The sequence below is a fragment of the Impatiens glandulifera genome, chromosome 6 (genome assembly GCF_907164915.1).
Source record: "Impatiens glandulifera chromosome 6, dImpGla2.1, whole genome shotgun sequence".
NCBI lineage: Eukaryota > Viridiplantae > Streptophyta > Magnoliopsida > Ericales > Balsaminaceae > Impatiens > Impatiens glandulifera.
In genome coordinates, this window is record NC_061867.1 from 31,481,619 (window position 1) to 31,500,747 (window position 19,129).

General features: G+C 36.0%; 2 protein-coding genes across 2 annotated transcripts; one reads left to right on the plus strand and one right to left on the minus strand.

Annotated features, from left to right (window-relative positions):
• Positions 1–11,868: 11,868 nt before the first annotated feature.
• Positions 11,869–14,258, minus strand: LOC124943978 (uncharacterized N-acetyltransferase p20-like). The gene is made up of 2 exons (XM_047484429.1): positions 12,623–14,258; positions 11,869–12,442 (listed from the first exon to the last, which is right to left on the minus strand). Exon 1 carries the CDS (start codon positions 13,741–13,743, stop codon positions 13,186–13,188), a length of 558 nt encoding a protein of 185 aa, XP_047340385.1. The 5' UTR covers positions 13,744–14,258; the 3' UTR covers positions 11,869–12,442; positions 12,623–13,185.
• On the plus strand, positions 12,108–12,760 carry LOC124943979 (non-specific lipid transfer protein GPI-anchored 5-like). Its single transcript, XM_047484430.1, has 3 exons — positions 12,108–12,432; positions 12,511–12,558; positions 12,636–12,760. The coding sequence occupies exons 1-3, from the start codon at positions 12,108–12,110 to the stop codon at positions 12,758–12,760; spliced, it is 498 nt and encodes a 165-aa protein (XP_047340386.1).
• Positions 14,259–19,129: the final 4,871 nt, after the last annotated feature.

Genomic DNA, 19,129 nt, shown 5'->3' on the forward strand with positions numbered 1-19,129 from the left:
TTTAGCTTAAGTACCTAGAAATATTTGGTGGGTAGATTCCGATGCTACTACTCATATAAGTGTTTGTATGCACGGTTGCTTGAGTCATCGGTTTCCAAGTGATGCTGAAAGATTCATCTATGTGGGCGACGGAAAAACGGTGCTCGTGGAGGTAATAGGTCATTTAAATTATTGTTAAAAACTGGTTTTTATTTGGATTTAAATAATACATTTGTTATATCGTCTTTTAGACATAATTTGATTTCTAATTTAGTTTTGGACAAATCTGGTTACTTTTGTTCATTTGGAAATTCAAATTTCAGTTTATCATTACATTCAAGTATTGTTGATACTAGTTTGTTAAATACTTACGATAATTTATACTTGTTTGAAACTATTTCATCTTATAATAAATTTCTACAAGTGGAATCACTCGGTACTAAAAGAAAAATTAATAAAGAAAAGTCGGCAACATTATGGTACAAAAGGTTATGTCACATCTCTAGAAATAGAGTTGAAAGACTTATGTCTAATAGAATTTTGGATTCCCTTGATTTTAAATACTTTGATGTCTGTATTGAATGTGTAAAGGAAAAACGGACTAAATCAAAAAGGTTAGGTTCCAATAGGTCATTGGAGTTTTAGAATTGATTCATCTTCTTGGAATGGACAACAATATTTTATATCATTCATTGATGACTATTCCAGATTTGAATACCTATACCTTATTCATTAAAAAGTCACAGCCCGTGGACATTTTTAAGTCGTTTAAGGCTGAAGTTGAGAAAAAACTACGATAGATATGACGATTCTGGTGAACAACGTCCACGACCGTTTGCTAACTTTCTAGAGGAATCTGGTATCATCCCATAGTACACTATGTCTGTATCACCTAGCATGAACGATGTATCTGAAAGAAAAAATAGGAATCTTAAGAATATGGTAAGGAGTATGATTAGTCATTCTACCTTACCAGAGTCACTCTAGGGAGAAGCATTAAAAATAACAACATATATTCTTAATAGGGTACCAACTAAAGCAGCTAGTAAAACACCTTATGAACTTTGGACTATGTGAAAGCTTAGTTTAAAGCATTTACATATTTGAGTTGTTTAGTTGAGGCTAGGACTTATAGGCCTTTAGAAAAGAAATTGGACCCCAAGACATTAAATAGCTACTTTATTGGTTATTATAAGCGATCAAGGAGCTATAAGTTGTACGATCCCACACTAAAGAAAAATTTTGAAACGAGAAATGCGATTCTTTTTGAGGATGTAAAGTTTAATGGGAGAAATAATATAAGGGACATTGGTTTCGAGGAGGAGGAATCTTTAACTCAGTCTTCGACTGAGTTAACTTCTCTTGGTGATGTGTAGGTTTCCATACCTGACATTATTCAACAAGCGATTCTGAATCCTCGTATGAACAATGTCGAACTCTCCCTTATTTAGGAAGAGGTAATTCTTCATATAGTTTAAACTCAACAACCTAAAATTCAGAAATAAGTACCTTAGTGAAGGTCCATTAGAGAGAGAAGAAATGCAATATGGGATGATTGCATCGTATTTGTTTAGGAGCATGAGGAAAATTATGGTACGAGTGAGGATGATCCACTCACCTTCACTCAATGTATAAATTGTTTCAATTCTCAAAAGTGAATCGAAGCAATGAATGAGGAGTATAAGTTCATGTAAGACAATAAAGTATGGGAACTTGTCCCATTACCTGAAGGTAAGAAACCCATTAGTTGTAAATAGATTTTTAAAACCAAAAGGGATTTAAAGGGTAATGTGGAGAGGTTTAAAGCATGTCTTGTGGCAAAGAGATTTACTTAAAAGGAAGGTATTGATTTTAAAGAGACTTTCTCTCTGGTTTCATCAAAAGACTCTTTTAGAACAATAATGGAACTTGTAGCACATTTTGATCTTGAGGTACATCAAATGGATGTCAAAACAACGTTTCTTAATGACAACATTGATGAAACAATTTATATGATGCAACCACAAAATTTCATGTCGGATGAATCTAACGAAATGGTTTTCAAATTGACAAAATCCATTTATGGGCTTAAGTAGGATTCTCGTCAATGGTACCATAAATTCCATGAGGTGGTTATCTCATTCGATTTTGAGGTGAACACTAAAGGGGATTGTGTCTATCTTAAATTTAGTGAGAGTAAATTCATCTTTTTGGTACTTTATGTCGATGACATTTTGTAAGCCACAAATGATAAGGACTTTTTGCATAACACTAAGAAATTCCATGGAACATTCTTAATTATAAACTTGGACACAAATCCTGAACAATATTAGTCATTTATCCCACCCTTGGGATTCATGCAAAAGGTAAGAAATGAGGTTAATCATGTCTCAAGTTGATTTCGCGGGATGGACATTTTAAACGCGTATAGAAACTGGTGATTCTAATAGGTACTAAGATGATTAACTTTAAAAAAATTATTGTCTTTCAAAAAAACATGACTTTGCACTAATAACCTAATGATAGGGCACAAAACCGGAACCTATATTTTTGCTTATAAGGTTTTAAATTTTGAGCACATTGTAATTTGTTTTGAGGTGGTATAGAGTGTGCGTTGTGCGACATCATCTATACTTATATTGATTACATTCTAAAATGTGCCAACGAGGATGTGTGATCTATTTTAAAATGAGCAGTGGTGTGAGAGGATGACCTAGGACACCCGTGATCAATCTTCACTACTACTTGTGAGTCTTATTTCAAAGAGGTGTTCATGGGGGTAGTTCAGTAAAATTACCAACTCAATAGTACCTCTTTACCTAGTCATTGGATAAACTCTTTTTACCTTAGAAACCATAGACACAAAAATTAAATTATACGATTCCAAGACTCATTGATAATGAAACAGAATCTTATTGCAAGTCATGTAAGTTAAGTCAAAATAGATAATCAAATAATGAGTATTAATTAACTATTAACATATAAATAAGAACTTAATTGTGCTAATTTAATCATATGCAGATTAAAGAAAACCGGAAAGAAAAAAATGTCTGGTATTTTAAAAGAATAAGATGTCATGTATTTTGCAAACTTCGGCTTTATGAAAGAGACGTTTCCGGTAGTTTGTAAAATTGATATTTTACAAATACGTATTTGGTATTCTATAAAGATCGGTATTTTATGAAGCACACCCGGCTTGATTGCCCTTCAGTATTTTATACTAAAGCATAACCGGTAATTTGTACCTCGATATTATATTGAAGTGTACCCGATTATTTACGCATCGGTTTTATATTAGGGAACGCGTCCAGTATTTTACAAGATCAGTATTATGTGAAAATGCGTTCGGTAGTTTATATAATCAGTTTTATATAAACACGTGATTGGTATTTTGCATAATCGGTTTTATATAAGAAGCGCATCCGGTATTATATAATTGGTTTTATATAATAAGCGCCTCTAGTAGTTTGTGATCTCGGTAGTTTACAAACACGTATTCGATTTTATATGAAGTTAGTACTTTGCAAGTTCGGTTTTTATTTTAAACACGCCTCCGGTATTTTATGACTTCGATTTTACATCAAATTGGAGCGCGTACGATACTTTACCATTTCGATGCTACATTATGACGCTTCTAGTATTATCAGAAGACAGCTTTATATGTATCCACCATTTGTTTCCTTTTCTGTACAAAGACTGATGAAGATCTTTTTGGGAGAAGTAGGGATATGCTAAAAGAATTAAAGACAACTCAAACCTTCTGGGATATAGGCTCCTTGTACATCGTGATCTCATTAATGACAATTTGGCTTACTATCATCCAAGAATAGACAAGATCAAAGAATATCCCATCTGATGTACTATTCTGGAACTCAAACAATCAAGATTAAGATAGATGTCTTATGAAACAGATATATCCGTTAAGCAACAAATATGTCCGTTGACATCTACCTACTTAAGAAGAGAGAAGACAGAGGACAATGAACACTTTTCAATATACGAGTCAAAAAATAAGCTTTACGAATCCCTGAACTATTAATTGTACTCACAACTCTCTCAAGCTCTCAAAGTCTCACAAGCTTTCAAGTTTGTTAGAGTGTTAAAAGTGTACAATACTAGTTATTCTATGTGAGTTGGTTAGCATTGTATTACAATACTATCTATTCTATGTGTCCTAAGAGTTCGAAAAAATGCAGTAACTAAGTCCTGGTTGTTCAACTGGGTTTGTACAAGTAATGTATTGAACTAAATCTTCTAGTGAATATCTTTCTCAAGTTTGAGAAGAAGATAAGACGTAAGAGCTTTGACTCCGAACATCCATAAACATCTTATGTGTCTTGTGTTCATTTCTATTACATCATTCTAATCCTGTTGTGTCGCTTCAAGTCGAAACAAACATTTCTGCACTTGAACTGTTCAAGAGTTTGTGATAACTTGCAAAGAATAGAAACGGATATTAACTTCTAATAAAACTAATATCAAACAAAGTGTGTGTAAGCGTTCAACATAGTCAGACCCCCGTCTCTATCGTTGATCCCGATCCTAACAATATACGTACCTAGTATATATTTAAAAATGTGTAAGTATTTATAGATGAGATATGTGCCCACAAGTACACTTTACTTTAAAAAAATAGTGTTTGCTTATATTATATTTGTCTTGTAGGTACATTCACAATTGACATTGCAACTTCAGTCATAAAGGTCAGAAACAATCTATGAGAGTAAGTCTACTATTATGCTAAACGAGAAACGCTAAGAATACAAAGCCCAAGGGAAGAGCTTTAACCTCCATGACTGAGCCTTGTAGAAAATGAACAAGAGGGAAGTAAGAATAGGAAACAAGCTAGAAGGGAAAGGAAGACAATATCTCACATGAAGACTTACATTCATTTTTGTGATTCTTTGTAATTGTGTTTAATAAAAGTTTCATCTTTACTTATTTTGTACAAACATTCGAGTACATATGTAAAATGAGGAAAAGAGGGATGATTTTTTTTGTAAGTTTTTAATGTTTTATCTTGTTTATCACAAATCCCCTACATTTTAAAGACAAACTTTTCTTATTAAAACCAAAATTTATAAAGTGGGCATATATCTCCCCATAAAAACATGTATATGCATTATAATATACGGGTTATTATTTAAATGTTGAAAACCCTATTCTTAATCTCCAATCTTCACCACTGAATTTGGAGGTGAGGATCATAACATCCCCACTTGTGTTAATAAATCTATATAGGAATATGTGAATACCCATGGGTTGTGAATTCCAATTGATCTAGTTCAACATGAGTACGTTAGTGGTTACAATAAGAGGATGGTTGAAATGAAAACCATAAAAGATTATTTGAAGAACTAAATGAGCAAATCGTCAAAGGAAAAGCTTCAAAGGTTCAATAAAACTACGATAAAGGGCTAAAAGATGCTTGGAGAGTCACCTTGCCACATGATATCCAACTACCCAATCTCATAAAGATTGTAGGAAATAGAGACATAACAATGTACATGAGAATGTATCTTTCAGCGATGGGCCACTTATAGTTGGAAACAATTACACTACTTTAGATATTCCCGAGGTACCTAGATGACATGGCATTAAGATAGTATTTGAAAACAACCTTACTTGTTTCAAAAGTGTGAATGAACTCGTCGACGATTTCATCAAAATTTTCAGCATGTACCTGACACAAGAAAGGTCGGAAAAGAAACAAATTATGACAAGTAAAGACGCTTTGCAGCCACATAATGAGATTATTTAGGATTAGCATAGAATCTTCCACAGACATTGACAACAAACAGGATGTCTGGTCGGCTGGCAGTATGATAAAGCAAAGACTCGATGATTCCTCTATAGGCAGTGATGTCTAAATTTTTCCATCTTCATCTTTGTCTAGCTTGCTGGAAGAACTCATTGGAGTGGCTGTAGCCGAGCAGCTTTCCATTCCAAACTTCTTTAACAACTCCTTGGTGTTTTTGAATTGGTTGATGAAAATTCTTTTTTCAAGTTGACGAACTTGAAGACCGAGGAAGAAGGTTAATTCTCCCATCATGCTCATCTCCAATTTATCCTACATTAGCTTAGAAAATTTCTCACATGATTTAGGGTTAGTTGACCCAAATATGATATCATCAACATAGACTTGAGAAAGTAGAATATGAGAATCTTTAACAAATTTTGTTAGGATCGGGGTCTCCCTTGGAGGACCGGGGTTCCGGTTTCTTAAGGATTGACCGTTTACAACACAACACACGCTCTGATTGGTGATAGTCCGGTTAGAGACTACAACCGTTCTTAACACTACGCAAACTGTCACAGACTCTTGAACCGGGTTCAAGGGCGGAAATGTCTGTTTCAGCTTGAAGCAACACACAAGACTTTAGACGATGTTTGTAATTGATCGGTTAGAGAGGATAGATAGACCGGTTTGATTAAGGATTATGTTTCAGTTAGTTATAGTTCGGTTTTAGAGTAGATAAGCAGTAAATACGGAAAAGACACAAGACAAGATTTTTTATGGATGTTCGGAGCAAACCCTCCTACGCCACCCCTTCTTCTCAGATTATGAGAAGGATCTCCACTAACTTGAATGTTTACAACACTCACACAATGTCGGACGAGCCTTAATTGCTACTTGTCGGTTACACCACTTCACTTTGATGTAATACAATGATTCAATACAACAACAACAACGCTTTTAGTGATTAAACAACTATTTTGGATCGCGCGTGAGATTTTCTTTCTCTCTCTTGAATATTCAGAACCGTATTAAATGAAGTCCCTTTCGTCTTCCTTTTATAGTGAATAATGTCCTAACGGTCATTTTCTTCTCTCTCCGTAGGATTGGTCATTCTGAAACCACGCCGGTTCAGAGATGTTGCGTGCACGTTTCACCTTTCTGACATTTGGCAAGCATGCGTCCACCGGTCAGGTCTTGATGACGTGAGCGGCTTGCAGTTTTGGACACATGGCAAACATGCACGTTCCGGCTGTCTAATTAAGATCTTTCTTCGGATCTTAGATAATCAAATCATCATTGTTTTTATAACATGCTTCTGATCCGGATCTTATCTTCTTGCATTTTTCCGAGAAACATTTATTTCGTCATATTACGTCATCTTATATTTTGAAGTTTCCGGTTGATCTTCTCGTAATATGGTCTGGATGGATTTGAGAACTTTCTTGCTAGCCGGTCTGGTTGAGAAGTTGAAGTCGGTTCCTCTTGATCATGACTTGATCATTTGGAGTCGGATTACTTTTGGTATATTCTCCAGCCGGTGTATGCGGTTTGATTTGTTCCTACACATGAAAGTTGAGATTAATTTAGTTCTCTGGCCGGTTAAAATTAACCTACTTAATTTTTCTAACAATTTCTCCCTTTTTGATTATTTAGAATAAATATTCAAAACTTGTAATGTGTGGCCGGTTTTGAAAAATATGTTTAGCAATTTCTCCATTTTTGATGCTTTTCAAAGAAAAGTTTCAAAATAAGTTGGTTTTTCAAAGATACTAATTATGATATAAATTTAAGAAAAATAACTAAGTTCTTAAACAAAACGATGATAGATAAAGTAAATAAGTTCATAGAATAAAGTTCATAAAGTAAAATAAGGAAATAAGTTAAAGTCCGGATGATCCCCCTTTTCTTTTTCTTTTTGTTTAGCCTCCTCTTCTTTCCATTCTCTCTCTCTTCTGTCCGCGTCCATGCACAAGCCGATAAAGAGACTTGTTCTTTCGGGAGGACGTTGGTTGAACCGAAAGAGGCCGCCTGCTGGTCTAGGTGGTCGAGATGATTGAGCAATTACCGATCCATGACTTGGTGATGCTACTAATGATTCTACGGCTTTCTTCTTCCTATGGTTGAGGTGTTCAGCATCTTCTTCTTCTTCATCAAGGGGTTCCTCGATCTGACCAACCGGTTGAGGACCTTCAATGGCACTTTGTTCCACCAATTTTAACACGCTCTCAATTTGCTTTCTTTTGCCCTTTTTCCTTGTTATCATTGTATGCTGAACTTGAGATGGCGTGGATTCCGGTTGTGCGGCATTTTCTTCCTTATCGTATTGTTTGGCCAACTCGTGATCCTTATCTTCGGTTTCCTTTCTCAGCCGTTCCATGTCTTCCTCTTCGGCTTGAATTCTGCGAGCTGTTTCGGCATCCAATCGAATCTGTTCTTGAGTTCTAGCCGCTTGCAGCTTGGTCAGCTCCTCAATCTGAGCTGCCATGACTTGCATCATATCGAGAAGCGGGGCGGTTGCTATTTCAACCGATCTTTCAACCGTTGTCTTCATAGATGCCTGAACTGTTTCAACTAGTTCGGCTTGAATGGAGTCGATTGTGGCTTCTGTGACTGTGTTGAATTCGTTAAATGAGGAGGCGATGGTATCGGTAATGACCCCCTTTATCTGCTCGAGTCCCAGATTTTGATCAGCTTGAGATGGAGATTTGACCCAGTTATCCTCGTTTTTAACTTCATGCGGCTGAGGTCCCTCTTGCCCGTTCCCTGTCGACTTAGAAGATTCACCGATTTTGAAGATCGGTCTACTTTGAAACTGATCGGCATGTAAAAGAAAAGATTTGCAATTCTCTCTCCATTCTGCCTCTCGCCGGTTAACATTACTTATGAGGACATCTCGTACTTTCTGGAACCGCTTGAACATTTTCGATTCTATCTGATTTAATTCTTTTCTATCTGCTTTCATCAAAGTGTCGGTTACCGCCTTCAACTTGGCGTATTCGTCAATCAGCTCCGTTTTGACATAGGCTGCTTGGATAACTTCAGTGCCTGCAATTTTGAGAGGCTCCTGTTCTAACCGCAAAAGCTCCCTCCAATATTCGTTACCTGTGAAGTCGGGGATCATGTGGGAGAGCTTCGTTTAACATCTGAGTCTGACCCATAAGTGGAACGGGCCGGCTATTTCTTCTGCTTCCTCATTCATATCACGATAAATTTTTGGAACATTTCTTCTTCTTTTTCCTCTGAAATCGGAACCTCATCGTCGAGTGTGATTTCAGGTTGTCTAGGACCGGTTACATTTCTATGCGAGTCACTTCCTCCTTGCACCGGAGGGTTTTCGATCATTACCTCTTTTCTTTTGTAGACCTGAGATGGACCTTCAAGTGTGATAGATGGATTGAATGGCCCATCTTGGGCCACTTGAGAATTTGATCCGGTTGGAACAGATTTGTCCCCAGCTGAGCCGGATGGTTGCCTTTCATCGTTGTCTCTCTCACGCACCAGAGGGATAAAGTTTTCAGAGTTGGCCGCTTCTTCGGCCGAGTTAACTGTAGTCTGACCGGTTGCTTCAACCTGATCAGTGTTCTTGAGAATACTTGTCACATCGTCTTCAATTTCACGACTGACATCTTGAATCACGTTGTCTATCACCTCTGATGTTCTCAATCTGATATCGTCGATCACATCGTTAATATTTTTAGACGGAGACTTAGAGTTTTGGGAGTGAGTACTAACATCTTTAACCGGAGTCTCCTTTAACTTGGACATTATGACTTGGCTCCCCGAGGATTCGGTTTGCCTTGATGGAACTGCTCCGTCTAAGTTTGTCTCTTTTTCTGGAGGAGGAGAAGAATGGATCGATGTTGGACGGACTACGTTTAGTGGAGTTGGTTGAATCAGCTTATTAGTCGGTTTAGGAGTTTTTCCCAAGGACAAGGTTTTCTCGGAATCTTGGTGTTGAACTGCCGGTTTCTTACCGGTTTTCTTTGCTGAGATTTTTACTCTCCATTTTTTCTGCGGGACCTCTGTTTGTTTGGCCTTTCCTTTTGGATCGGCTTCTTTGGAACTCTCACCGACCGGGGCGGCCGGTTCAGCTTCCTTCGTTACTTTGGCCCTTGTAGCTCTCGACTTGGTCGGTTTAACAGTTTTCTTACTCATGTGTTCAACAGTTAATATTTTGGAGGGGGAGAGCGGTGTATCTTCACCGATTTCGACATGTAGAAAACGCAGAATCTTCCCAATCTGCATGGCGTATGCTTGTACCCGACTGTTCGTTTTGGCAACAACCTCGCAAAGTTGTTCGAACAGGACGCTTCTCCAGTCGATCTTGTCACCGCGGACAATCGCCATTAACATTTGCAGCTTTAGTTTGGTCAGATTGTCAAAGTTTCCTCCTTTTCCTTGAAGAGATTTGGAGATGATGTCCACCAGCCATCTGAATTCTGGCTTGAGCTTGTTCTGTCGGCTGGAGAGACACCAGATCCGTTCCATCGTTTGAAATAGTCAGCCGGACTGCATTAGAGTCAGCTTGTGATAGATTTGTTTTGAAGTCTCTCCCGGTGTTGGGCAAACCGAGAGCTTCCGAAAATATCTCTTCAGTTATGTCGACAGCCTTGCTGCACACGGTGGCGGAAATAGTTCTTTTCGACAGAGTCGCCGTGCTTAAGAACTCCTCCACTTCATTCTGGTGAACGATGAACGGACCAGAAAGATAGGTTTCCAGCCCAGAATCTTTCACGGATTGCAGCACTGCTTTGTGTTTGTCGGCAGCATGTTCTTCGATATCGTTGAAATCGACTTAGCTTCATGTAGCGCTTTGGTGAAGATGTCAGCCACTTACAGCTCAATTGAAACATACTCCAGCCGGATGTGTTTCTGTTGAACATGCTCCCGGATGAAATGATGTCTTATGTCAATGTGTTTCGTTCTTAAGTGCAACACCGGATTATATATGATCGTTATTGCACTATTTTAATAATCATGTTAAAAAGGCAACCTATCGCTTCTGCATATATGACCAAATTTACGATTGTAGGAAATTAGGATTTTAGGGCCTTATAAATCTGAAACATGAGAACATACCATTCAAAAGCAGAAAATCTAGTTTAAGTTAAGCCAATCATAAATAAAAAATTTATATTTTAATTGATTAAATGTGATATGAATAAATAATGTGGTTTATGATTTAAACTTTGTTAGTCAATAGTTAATAATTTAATAAATTATTAGACATGAATTCATTTATTTCAATAATCTATTTTTTTATTTTTTATTTTAGCTATAAATATAAAATAATATTGAAAAAGACGTTTTATACTTTAATTAAAAATTATGTACATAATTCTATTTTTATTTATTTAAAAGATAAATAACTTTAAAACAAAAGGTAATATATATATTATATAGCCTTCCTGAAGCCTCTAGTGACAAAATTGAAGTTTGTTTGTTGATGGTCAAACTTCCTACAAATTATTTGATAATTGGGTTTTAGCTTTAGGTCCTCTTTGGTTGATTGTTGAGAACCTTGTAATCATAGTTCTTGATTTTTGTATTAATGTGATGTAAATTTATGAAATTTGAAAAACTTTGGAGCTACTAACAAAGAAGGCCTTAATTTCCCTACTTGTTAATTGAAGTTGATCAACCACACTATTAAAAAATAATGAATCTACTTATAAACATACATTTTTTCTTTCTTATTTGTTTATTTGAATGTAAATTTAGATTTCAGGAAAAAAAAATACAAATTTAGAACTTGTCATGATTCTTTAATTTATGTTGGTTATTATGAAAATTATAAATAAAAAAGAAAGAAAAAGAAATTGAGAGAATAAAATATTAGAAGAAAACAATAATGATTCAATACGTTTTGAATGTGGATTCAGCGTTGGTAAGATTTCTATAGTAGAACAATCTAACAAGAATTATTATAGAAAAATAGCTCTGTCCATAAGCTTGAAAAATAATTACATTCATCAAAAAGCTTGTTTAAACTTTTTTGATTTCCTAATTTTGTTTTAATATTTGGATTTGCACCAACTTTTTAAAAAAAAAAAATAGTTTAGAAACAACTATAACATTCAAATGTATGTAAAATAGGTCAAATGTTTGAACAAATTTATTTAAATATATAACTAAACAACCCAATTTTTTAAGGAAGTTGTTCACCCATATATACCAAACAATAATTTTCTTTATAAAGTAAAAAACAAAAAAAAAAAGTATTAGGAACATACATTTAAAGTCTTACAACACATTGGTAGGAGCGGTCAGTCACCCACATTTTATCTCTTTTCCTTCAAAAATACCACTATAAAAACTACAACATTTCACCAAGCCAAGAATCAACAAGATCATCAATTCATCATCCAACTGACATTATATCTTCAATCTTGAGAAGTTCAAACAAACAATGGCCTTTCCGAGAACTGAGATGAGTTTCGCCATAGCCTTGTTGGCCATGTTCTGCATAGGAGGAGCCATGGCTCAAACATCTTCAGCTTGCACTTCTGTGTTGATCAGCTTATCTCCATGCCTCAACTACCTTTCCGGTAACTCTTCCACTCCATCTTCTAGCTGCTGCTCTCAGCTCGCAAATGTTGTTCGATCACAACCACAATGCCTCTGTGAGGCCCTCAATGGCGGTGGCTCTTCTGGCCTTAACATTGATCGGACTCGAGCTGTTGCTCTCCCTACTTCTTGCAATGTTCAAACTCCACCCCTCAGCCGCTGCAATGGTAAGAACATCTGAAAATTACAAAATTTTGTTAAAGAATATATTTATTTGAAATATCATCATTGTCTACTTTGAACAGCTGGATCACCGTCCAAATCTCCAACAGGAGCTCCAGAAACTCCCTCAGGTAAAAAAATCACGAACAATCAATTGATAACTGATATTTTCTTCTTTAGACAAATGACATTTACTTATATGTTGTAGATTCTGGGTCCAAGACTATACCAACAACTGATAGTGGCTCATCAGATGCTAGTTCTTCCAAGATCGCAACGTCCATGATCTTCTTCGCCCTGTTTATTGCATATTCTACCATATCGCTCGTTTGATTCTACACATTATTATTCATCCTCTATTTTTTTGTGTGAACCTTTTCAGAGGTGATTTGGTTTTGTATGACTAAAGAGGCTTCTTTGTACCTCTTTCCATTTTAAATAAAACATTGCCATTGGTTATATTAACCACACTGTTTAATGAGCATGTGTATCTTGAACATTTTTCAGAAGAACTTAACGAAAAAGATTAATCCAGATAACAATAATGCCATTAGGAGGAAGAGACAGTTGCCATAATGTACATAATTGTCAAAAATCACAATAATCTAGATTGAAAAACAATCTCATTACAAAATTAATCAAAAAAGCATACTATAATTTAGAACATGATTTAATATGTAATTGTGACAAAATAAGAGTTTTCAAATAGGCTCAATCAATCAACTTTTTTCTGTGGTAAAATTTCAACTATAAAAGAGTCATGAATATTGAGGGATAAGATCAGTAGAAAGAAGACTAAACATAACCATATCTCTTCTTTCACCTTTGAATAACAAATACTTTCTCAAAACTCCTTCCCTTTGAAAACCAACCTTCTCCAGTACCCTCTGGGATGCCTTGTTTTCGACCTCTACCATTGCCTCGAGTCTCTCCAACTGAGATAACTCCAAAAATATGGTCGAAGTTACCAGTTTCAGCACATGTGTGACAATTCCCTTTCCCCAATACTTAGAAGCTATAACGTATCCAAGCTCAGCACTCGAACTATCCTTCTCGGTTATTGTAACTGCTCCGATAGGGCGGTTGTTTAAGCATATGGACCTGTACCAGTAATGGGGGATGATAACTTTTCTTATGTAATCCAAAGCATCAATCCTCGTTTGAAAGTTATTGCCAGACCAGAAATGTTTTAGCCGATCATCTGTTATCCATGTCATGAAGTCATCTACGTCTGAGATGTCTAGAAGCCGGAGAGTTATGTCTGAGAATTCTTGATCTACTTCCATTTCATCTGGCATGGAAGATGATTCATCCATCAGTGGGTATTTATTTTAAACTCAAATGGAAAAAGAACAGATTTTTGCACCCTCCTTTTTCTTTATTCTTCAATTACAACTGGTCATCAGTCAACTGCTTCAACTAGTTCCCAAACAACTGAAGCATAATCATTTCTTGGAAGAATGACTTGTTTTGTTCTTAATCAAAAGAAATTAAGACCTGCATCAATTCAATTAACATTGTCCTGAGAATTATCAACAATAGAAGTAGAAGGTCGATTTTCTATCAGACATTTCGTCAAACACGTTGTAGAACAGATCAACAGAACAAGAAGACCCAAAATTACTCTATAATAAATTCACAATACATGCATTATCTCTACTCTCTCTATCTATTTATGAGCGTGTGCGTGTGATTCCTATCTGAAAGAAGGGAGTATAAAGAATTTGCAGATGCAACTAAAGAGGAGATTCTAAAGAATGTACATATGTAAGCTCAAATCCATTTTTTGAAATCTAAGAGATCAATTCAGAGGAAGAGAGAAAATACAAGTTGGAGTGCAAAGAATTTGAAGACGGAACTCCGATTTCAGCCGTAAGTTAGCTTACCTGCTAGCCGGAAAATGGAAAATCGGCGCTTGATTTGACAAGGATCATTCGTCCAACACTTGATAAAGGATAGAAAGTTAAATTAACCCTTCCATTTTATATGATATTTATATATTCCATCATATCTTTAATTAGATTCGATTATTAGTGAATTTAAATAACCCTCAAACAATTTATGTTATAAAAATCAAAGTTATATTGTTTGGATGAGTATAAGCTATATATCATGTCTCACTCACTTCAATCATATTCTTACTTTTTTAAATATTTTCTCTTTTAATTTGAGTCTAAACCATTGGATTAGTATATAGTAACTTTTCATTTTTATTTTTATGTTAATTTAATTAATTGAATATTCAGTTTAATTGACCTTAATTTAATTAATAATTTTATTTTTTTACGTAGGTATATGATTGTAAAAAAAAAACTCTGAAGATTTTTAAGAAAGCGTGATCGACACAGTCGGCACATCACGTTACGATCGGCACGATAGGCACATACGATACTCTTTACTGTAAAGACTTATATGAGTCAGTTGAAGGAGATAGTGCGAAGCCAAAAGATATGTCTGACAGTGATTGAACAAAATTGAACCGGAAAGCAGTCGGCACAATCAGACAGTGACTTGATGATAACGTGTACCACTATGTATCAAGTGAGAAGAGTGCACATGAGTTGTGGAAGAAACTGGAGTCATTGTATGAGCAGAAAACATCAGGTAACAAAGCGTTTCTGATTCGAAAGTTAGTAAATCTGAAATTCAGAGAAGGTGCAGGTGTTGTTGATATTTAAATGAGTTCAAGAGCTTGATTAATCAATTGTCAATGATGGAGATGACCTTAGAAGATGAATTGTAAGCCTTGTTGCTCTTGGGATCATTGTCCGAAAGTTGGGAGACATTGGTTGTGACAGTTAGTAATGCAGCTCCGAATGGTGTTCTTACTATGAGTATAGTTACTAGCAGCTTATTCAATGAGGAGGAAGTCAACTAATACAAATAGTGCACAGGCCCTTATCACAGAGAACAGGGGAAGAGCTGAATATCGACAACAATCAAGAGGCCATAGCAAATCCAGAGGCGGATCAAAATCTAAAGGAAGACAGTGTTATCACTATGGTAAAGAAGGTCACATGAAGAAAAATTGTAGAACCTGGAAAAGACTATAGAATGAAGACAAAAATTAGATTAAAGATAATGAAAACAGAAATACCACAGCCACAGTAACTACAGTTGATGTAATAATTATTTTTTGTGAAAAAGAACAATATCTACATGTAGAAGATCACTAAGGAGTTGAGTGGATAGTTGATACAGGTGCTTGCTATCATGCTACACCAAATAGAGAGTTCTTCACGACTTATAAGGCTGGAGATCTTGGTACAGTGAAGATGGGTAATATTAGTCACTCAAGCATTGTGGTTATTGGTGATATTTGTTTGCAGGCAGAGCTGGGATATCTGTTAACACTTAAAGATGTGCGACATATTCCTGATTTGCGTCTAAACTTGATATTAGGTGATGCATTGGACAAAGATGGATTCAAGCATTACCTTGGTAGTGGAGAATGGAAGCTCACCAAGGAATCAATGATTGTAGCAAAAGGGAAGTCGTGACACTCTTTATACAGAACACATGTGAAAATACTCAAGAATGAGTTGAATGCAGTACAAGCTGAAAACTCTCTAAATCTGTGGCATCAACGTCTCGGCCACATGAGTGAGAAAGGGTTGCGAATTCTTGTGAGGAAGCTTCACATCCCCTCAACCAAAGACGAGGTTCTGGATCTATGCGACTACTGCCAATTTGGTAAGCAACACAGAGTCTCTTTTAGTCAAACATCATAAAGGAAACATAATGTGTTGGACTTGGTTTATTATGATGTGTGTGGTCCTTTTGAGGAGGAGTCATTGGGTGGCAATCGATACTTTCTAACATTTATTGATGATGCATCTAGAAAGGTGTGGATTTATTTCATGAGAACAAAAGACCAGATATTTAATTACTTTCAAGAGTTCCATGTCATGGTAAAAAGAGAGAGAGACAATAAGTTGAAATGTCTTCGCTCTGATAACGGGAAAGGGTATACCTCCAAGGAGTTTAAAGCATATTGTATAAAATATGGAATTTGACATGAGAAAATAGTGTCTCGAACTCCACCACACAATGGTGTGGCTGAGAGAATGAATCACACTATTGTAGAAAAGGTGAGATGCATGTTGAAGATGACAAAGTTGCCAAAATAGTTTTGGGCAGAAGCAGTTTGCACAGCTTGCTATCTCATAAACAGATCGCCCTCTGTTTCTTTGAAGTTTGAAATATCAGAAAGAGTATGGTTAAGAAGAATATTTCATACTCGCATCTAAGGGTGTTTGGATGCAAAGCATATGTGCATATTTCAAAGGAGCAAGGATCAAAGTTGGGTGATAAAGCAATTCTATGTATTTTCCTTGGATATGGAAATGAGGAATTTAGGTACAGATTATAAGACTCAAAAAAGAAAAGAATTGTTAGATGTAGAGATGTTGTGTTCTTTGAGGGTCAGAATAGGATAAATCTAGAAATCAACGAGAAATCAGAGGGAGTTGATGAGTCCATAGAACTCATACTAATTCATTCACATGTACAATCAACAGTAATAGATGAAGATGAACATAATGAAGAAGTCACTAAGAAAACCTCTGACATGAATGGTAGTAATGATAATGAGACTGTTTATGATATTTCTGAGCAGGGGGAGCAGCATCATCAAGAGGAACCAAAAGAGCCCCCATTAAGAAGGTCTAAAAGAGAGCACCAACCTTTTAAAAGGTACCCTTCTTCAGAGTATATCCTATTGACAGAAGAAGGAGAGCCAAAAAAAATTTCAGGAGGCACAAGTTCATAAAGATAAAGTTAAGTGGCAAATTACAGTGAAAGATGAGATGAAGTCATTACAAGAAATAGGAACATATGAACTGGTGGAAGTTCCTAAGGGCCGAAAGGCATTGAGAAACAAATGGGTGTTCAAGCTAAAGAGAGATGAAAATGGAGAAATTATGAAGTACAAAGCTAGACTTGGTGTAAAGGGTTTTGGAAAAAAAAACAGGGCATCGACTTTGAGGAGATTTTCTCACCAGTGGTAAAGATGACTTCCATTCGTACAGTGTTAGGCTAGTAGCTCTTAGACCTTGAGCTTGAGCAACTTGATGTAAAAACTGCATTTCTTCATGGTAACTTGGAAGAAAAGATCTATATGTTGCAACCAGAGGGATTTGAAGTGAAAGAAAAGGTGAATATAGTTTACAAATCGAAGAAGAGTCTATACGGTTTGAAACAAGCTCCGAAACAGTGGTACAAAAAAATTGACTCTTTTATGATGCGACATGGGTACTAGAGAACCAAGGCAGATTCGTGTGTTTACTTCAAAAGATTTTGATGGAAAGTTTCTAATCCTATTACTTTATGTTGATGATATGTTGATTGTAAGACATGATGCTCAGACAATAGTCATGTTGAAGAAGAAGATATCCAAGAAATTTGACATGAAAGACATGGGCCAAGCACATCAAATATTGGGAATACAGATTACTCGTGACAGAAAGGCTAAGAGACTTTGGTTATCACAAGAGAAGTACATTACAAGGGTGTTTGAAAAATTCAACATGCAAGGAGCAAAGGAAGTAATTGTCCACTTCCCAGCCATTTTAAATTGAGCAAGAAGATGTGTCCATCAACAAAGAAAGAAAATGATGAAATGTCATGTGTTCCATACTCCTCAGTTGTAGGGAGTTTGATGTATGCAATGGTTTGCACTAGACCAGATATAGCGCATGTAGTCGCTGTGGTAAGTAGGATACTCTCTAATCCAGGAAAACAATATTGAGAAGTAGTGAAGTGGATTGTTAGATATCTAAGAGGCACTTTCAATTTGTGTTTGAGTTTTGGAAATGGTAAAACTGTGTTAGAAGGTTACACAGATGCTGATATGGATGGAGATCTAGATCATAGAAAATTCACTTCGGGTTATGTGTTTACTTTTGCAGGGGGAGCTGTTTCATGGAAATTCAAGTTGTAGAAATGTGTGGCTTTGTCAACAACAGAAGCATAATACATTGTAGTAACTGAAGCTAGTAAGGAGTTATTGTGGATAATTAGATTTCTCCTAGAGCTTGGTATGCAACAAGTGGTATAGAGCTGTTAAGTTTATTTTTGAAGAGTGCTTTTGTAGGTTGAGATGGTAGGCAATAACACAATGATCAGGTTGACAAATAATAATTGTTTTAGATTTAGATAACTTGTGCATTTACCCATCTCACATCACTTGATTATAATATAAAATTATTCTTCGTTTCAAAATTCCCAACACATACGACACGATCGTCATAGGTGATACGATATTGTCTTGAGTTGGAAGTCATCAAATTGACATCGAAATCACCATTTATCAAAGTGCGATCGGCACGGGCGACACGATTGGCACCAGCGGCACAACCCGATCTGTACGGACGACACAATATTGTCTTGCATCATAAATGAGCCATTAAGTTTCTCTAGTCTAGGGTTTCTTGTGCATTTATAAACATCGCTGGAATTTTCTCTCGATTGCATTTTATTTGTGATCATTTCTTAGGTTTCCTGCAATTACTCTGTTCTTTTTCTCTGTTTCTGCCATCATGGGGAAGGAAAAGAACAAAAGTAATAAATCTAAAAAAGTTAGGGATTTTGTGTTGGAAGTAATTAAGGAAGTAGTCGTCAAAAAATTAAAAGAATTACTGAAGAAGTTATCAAAGAACAGCAGGATACCAACACAAGTAAGCAATTTGCTCCAACTGCTAC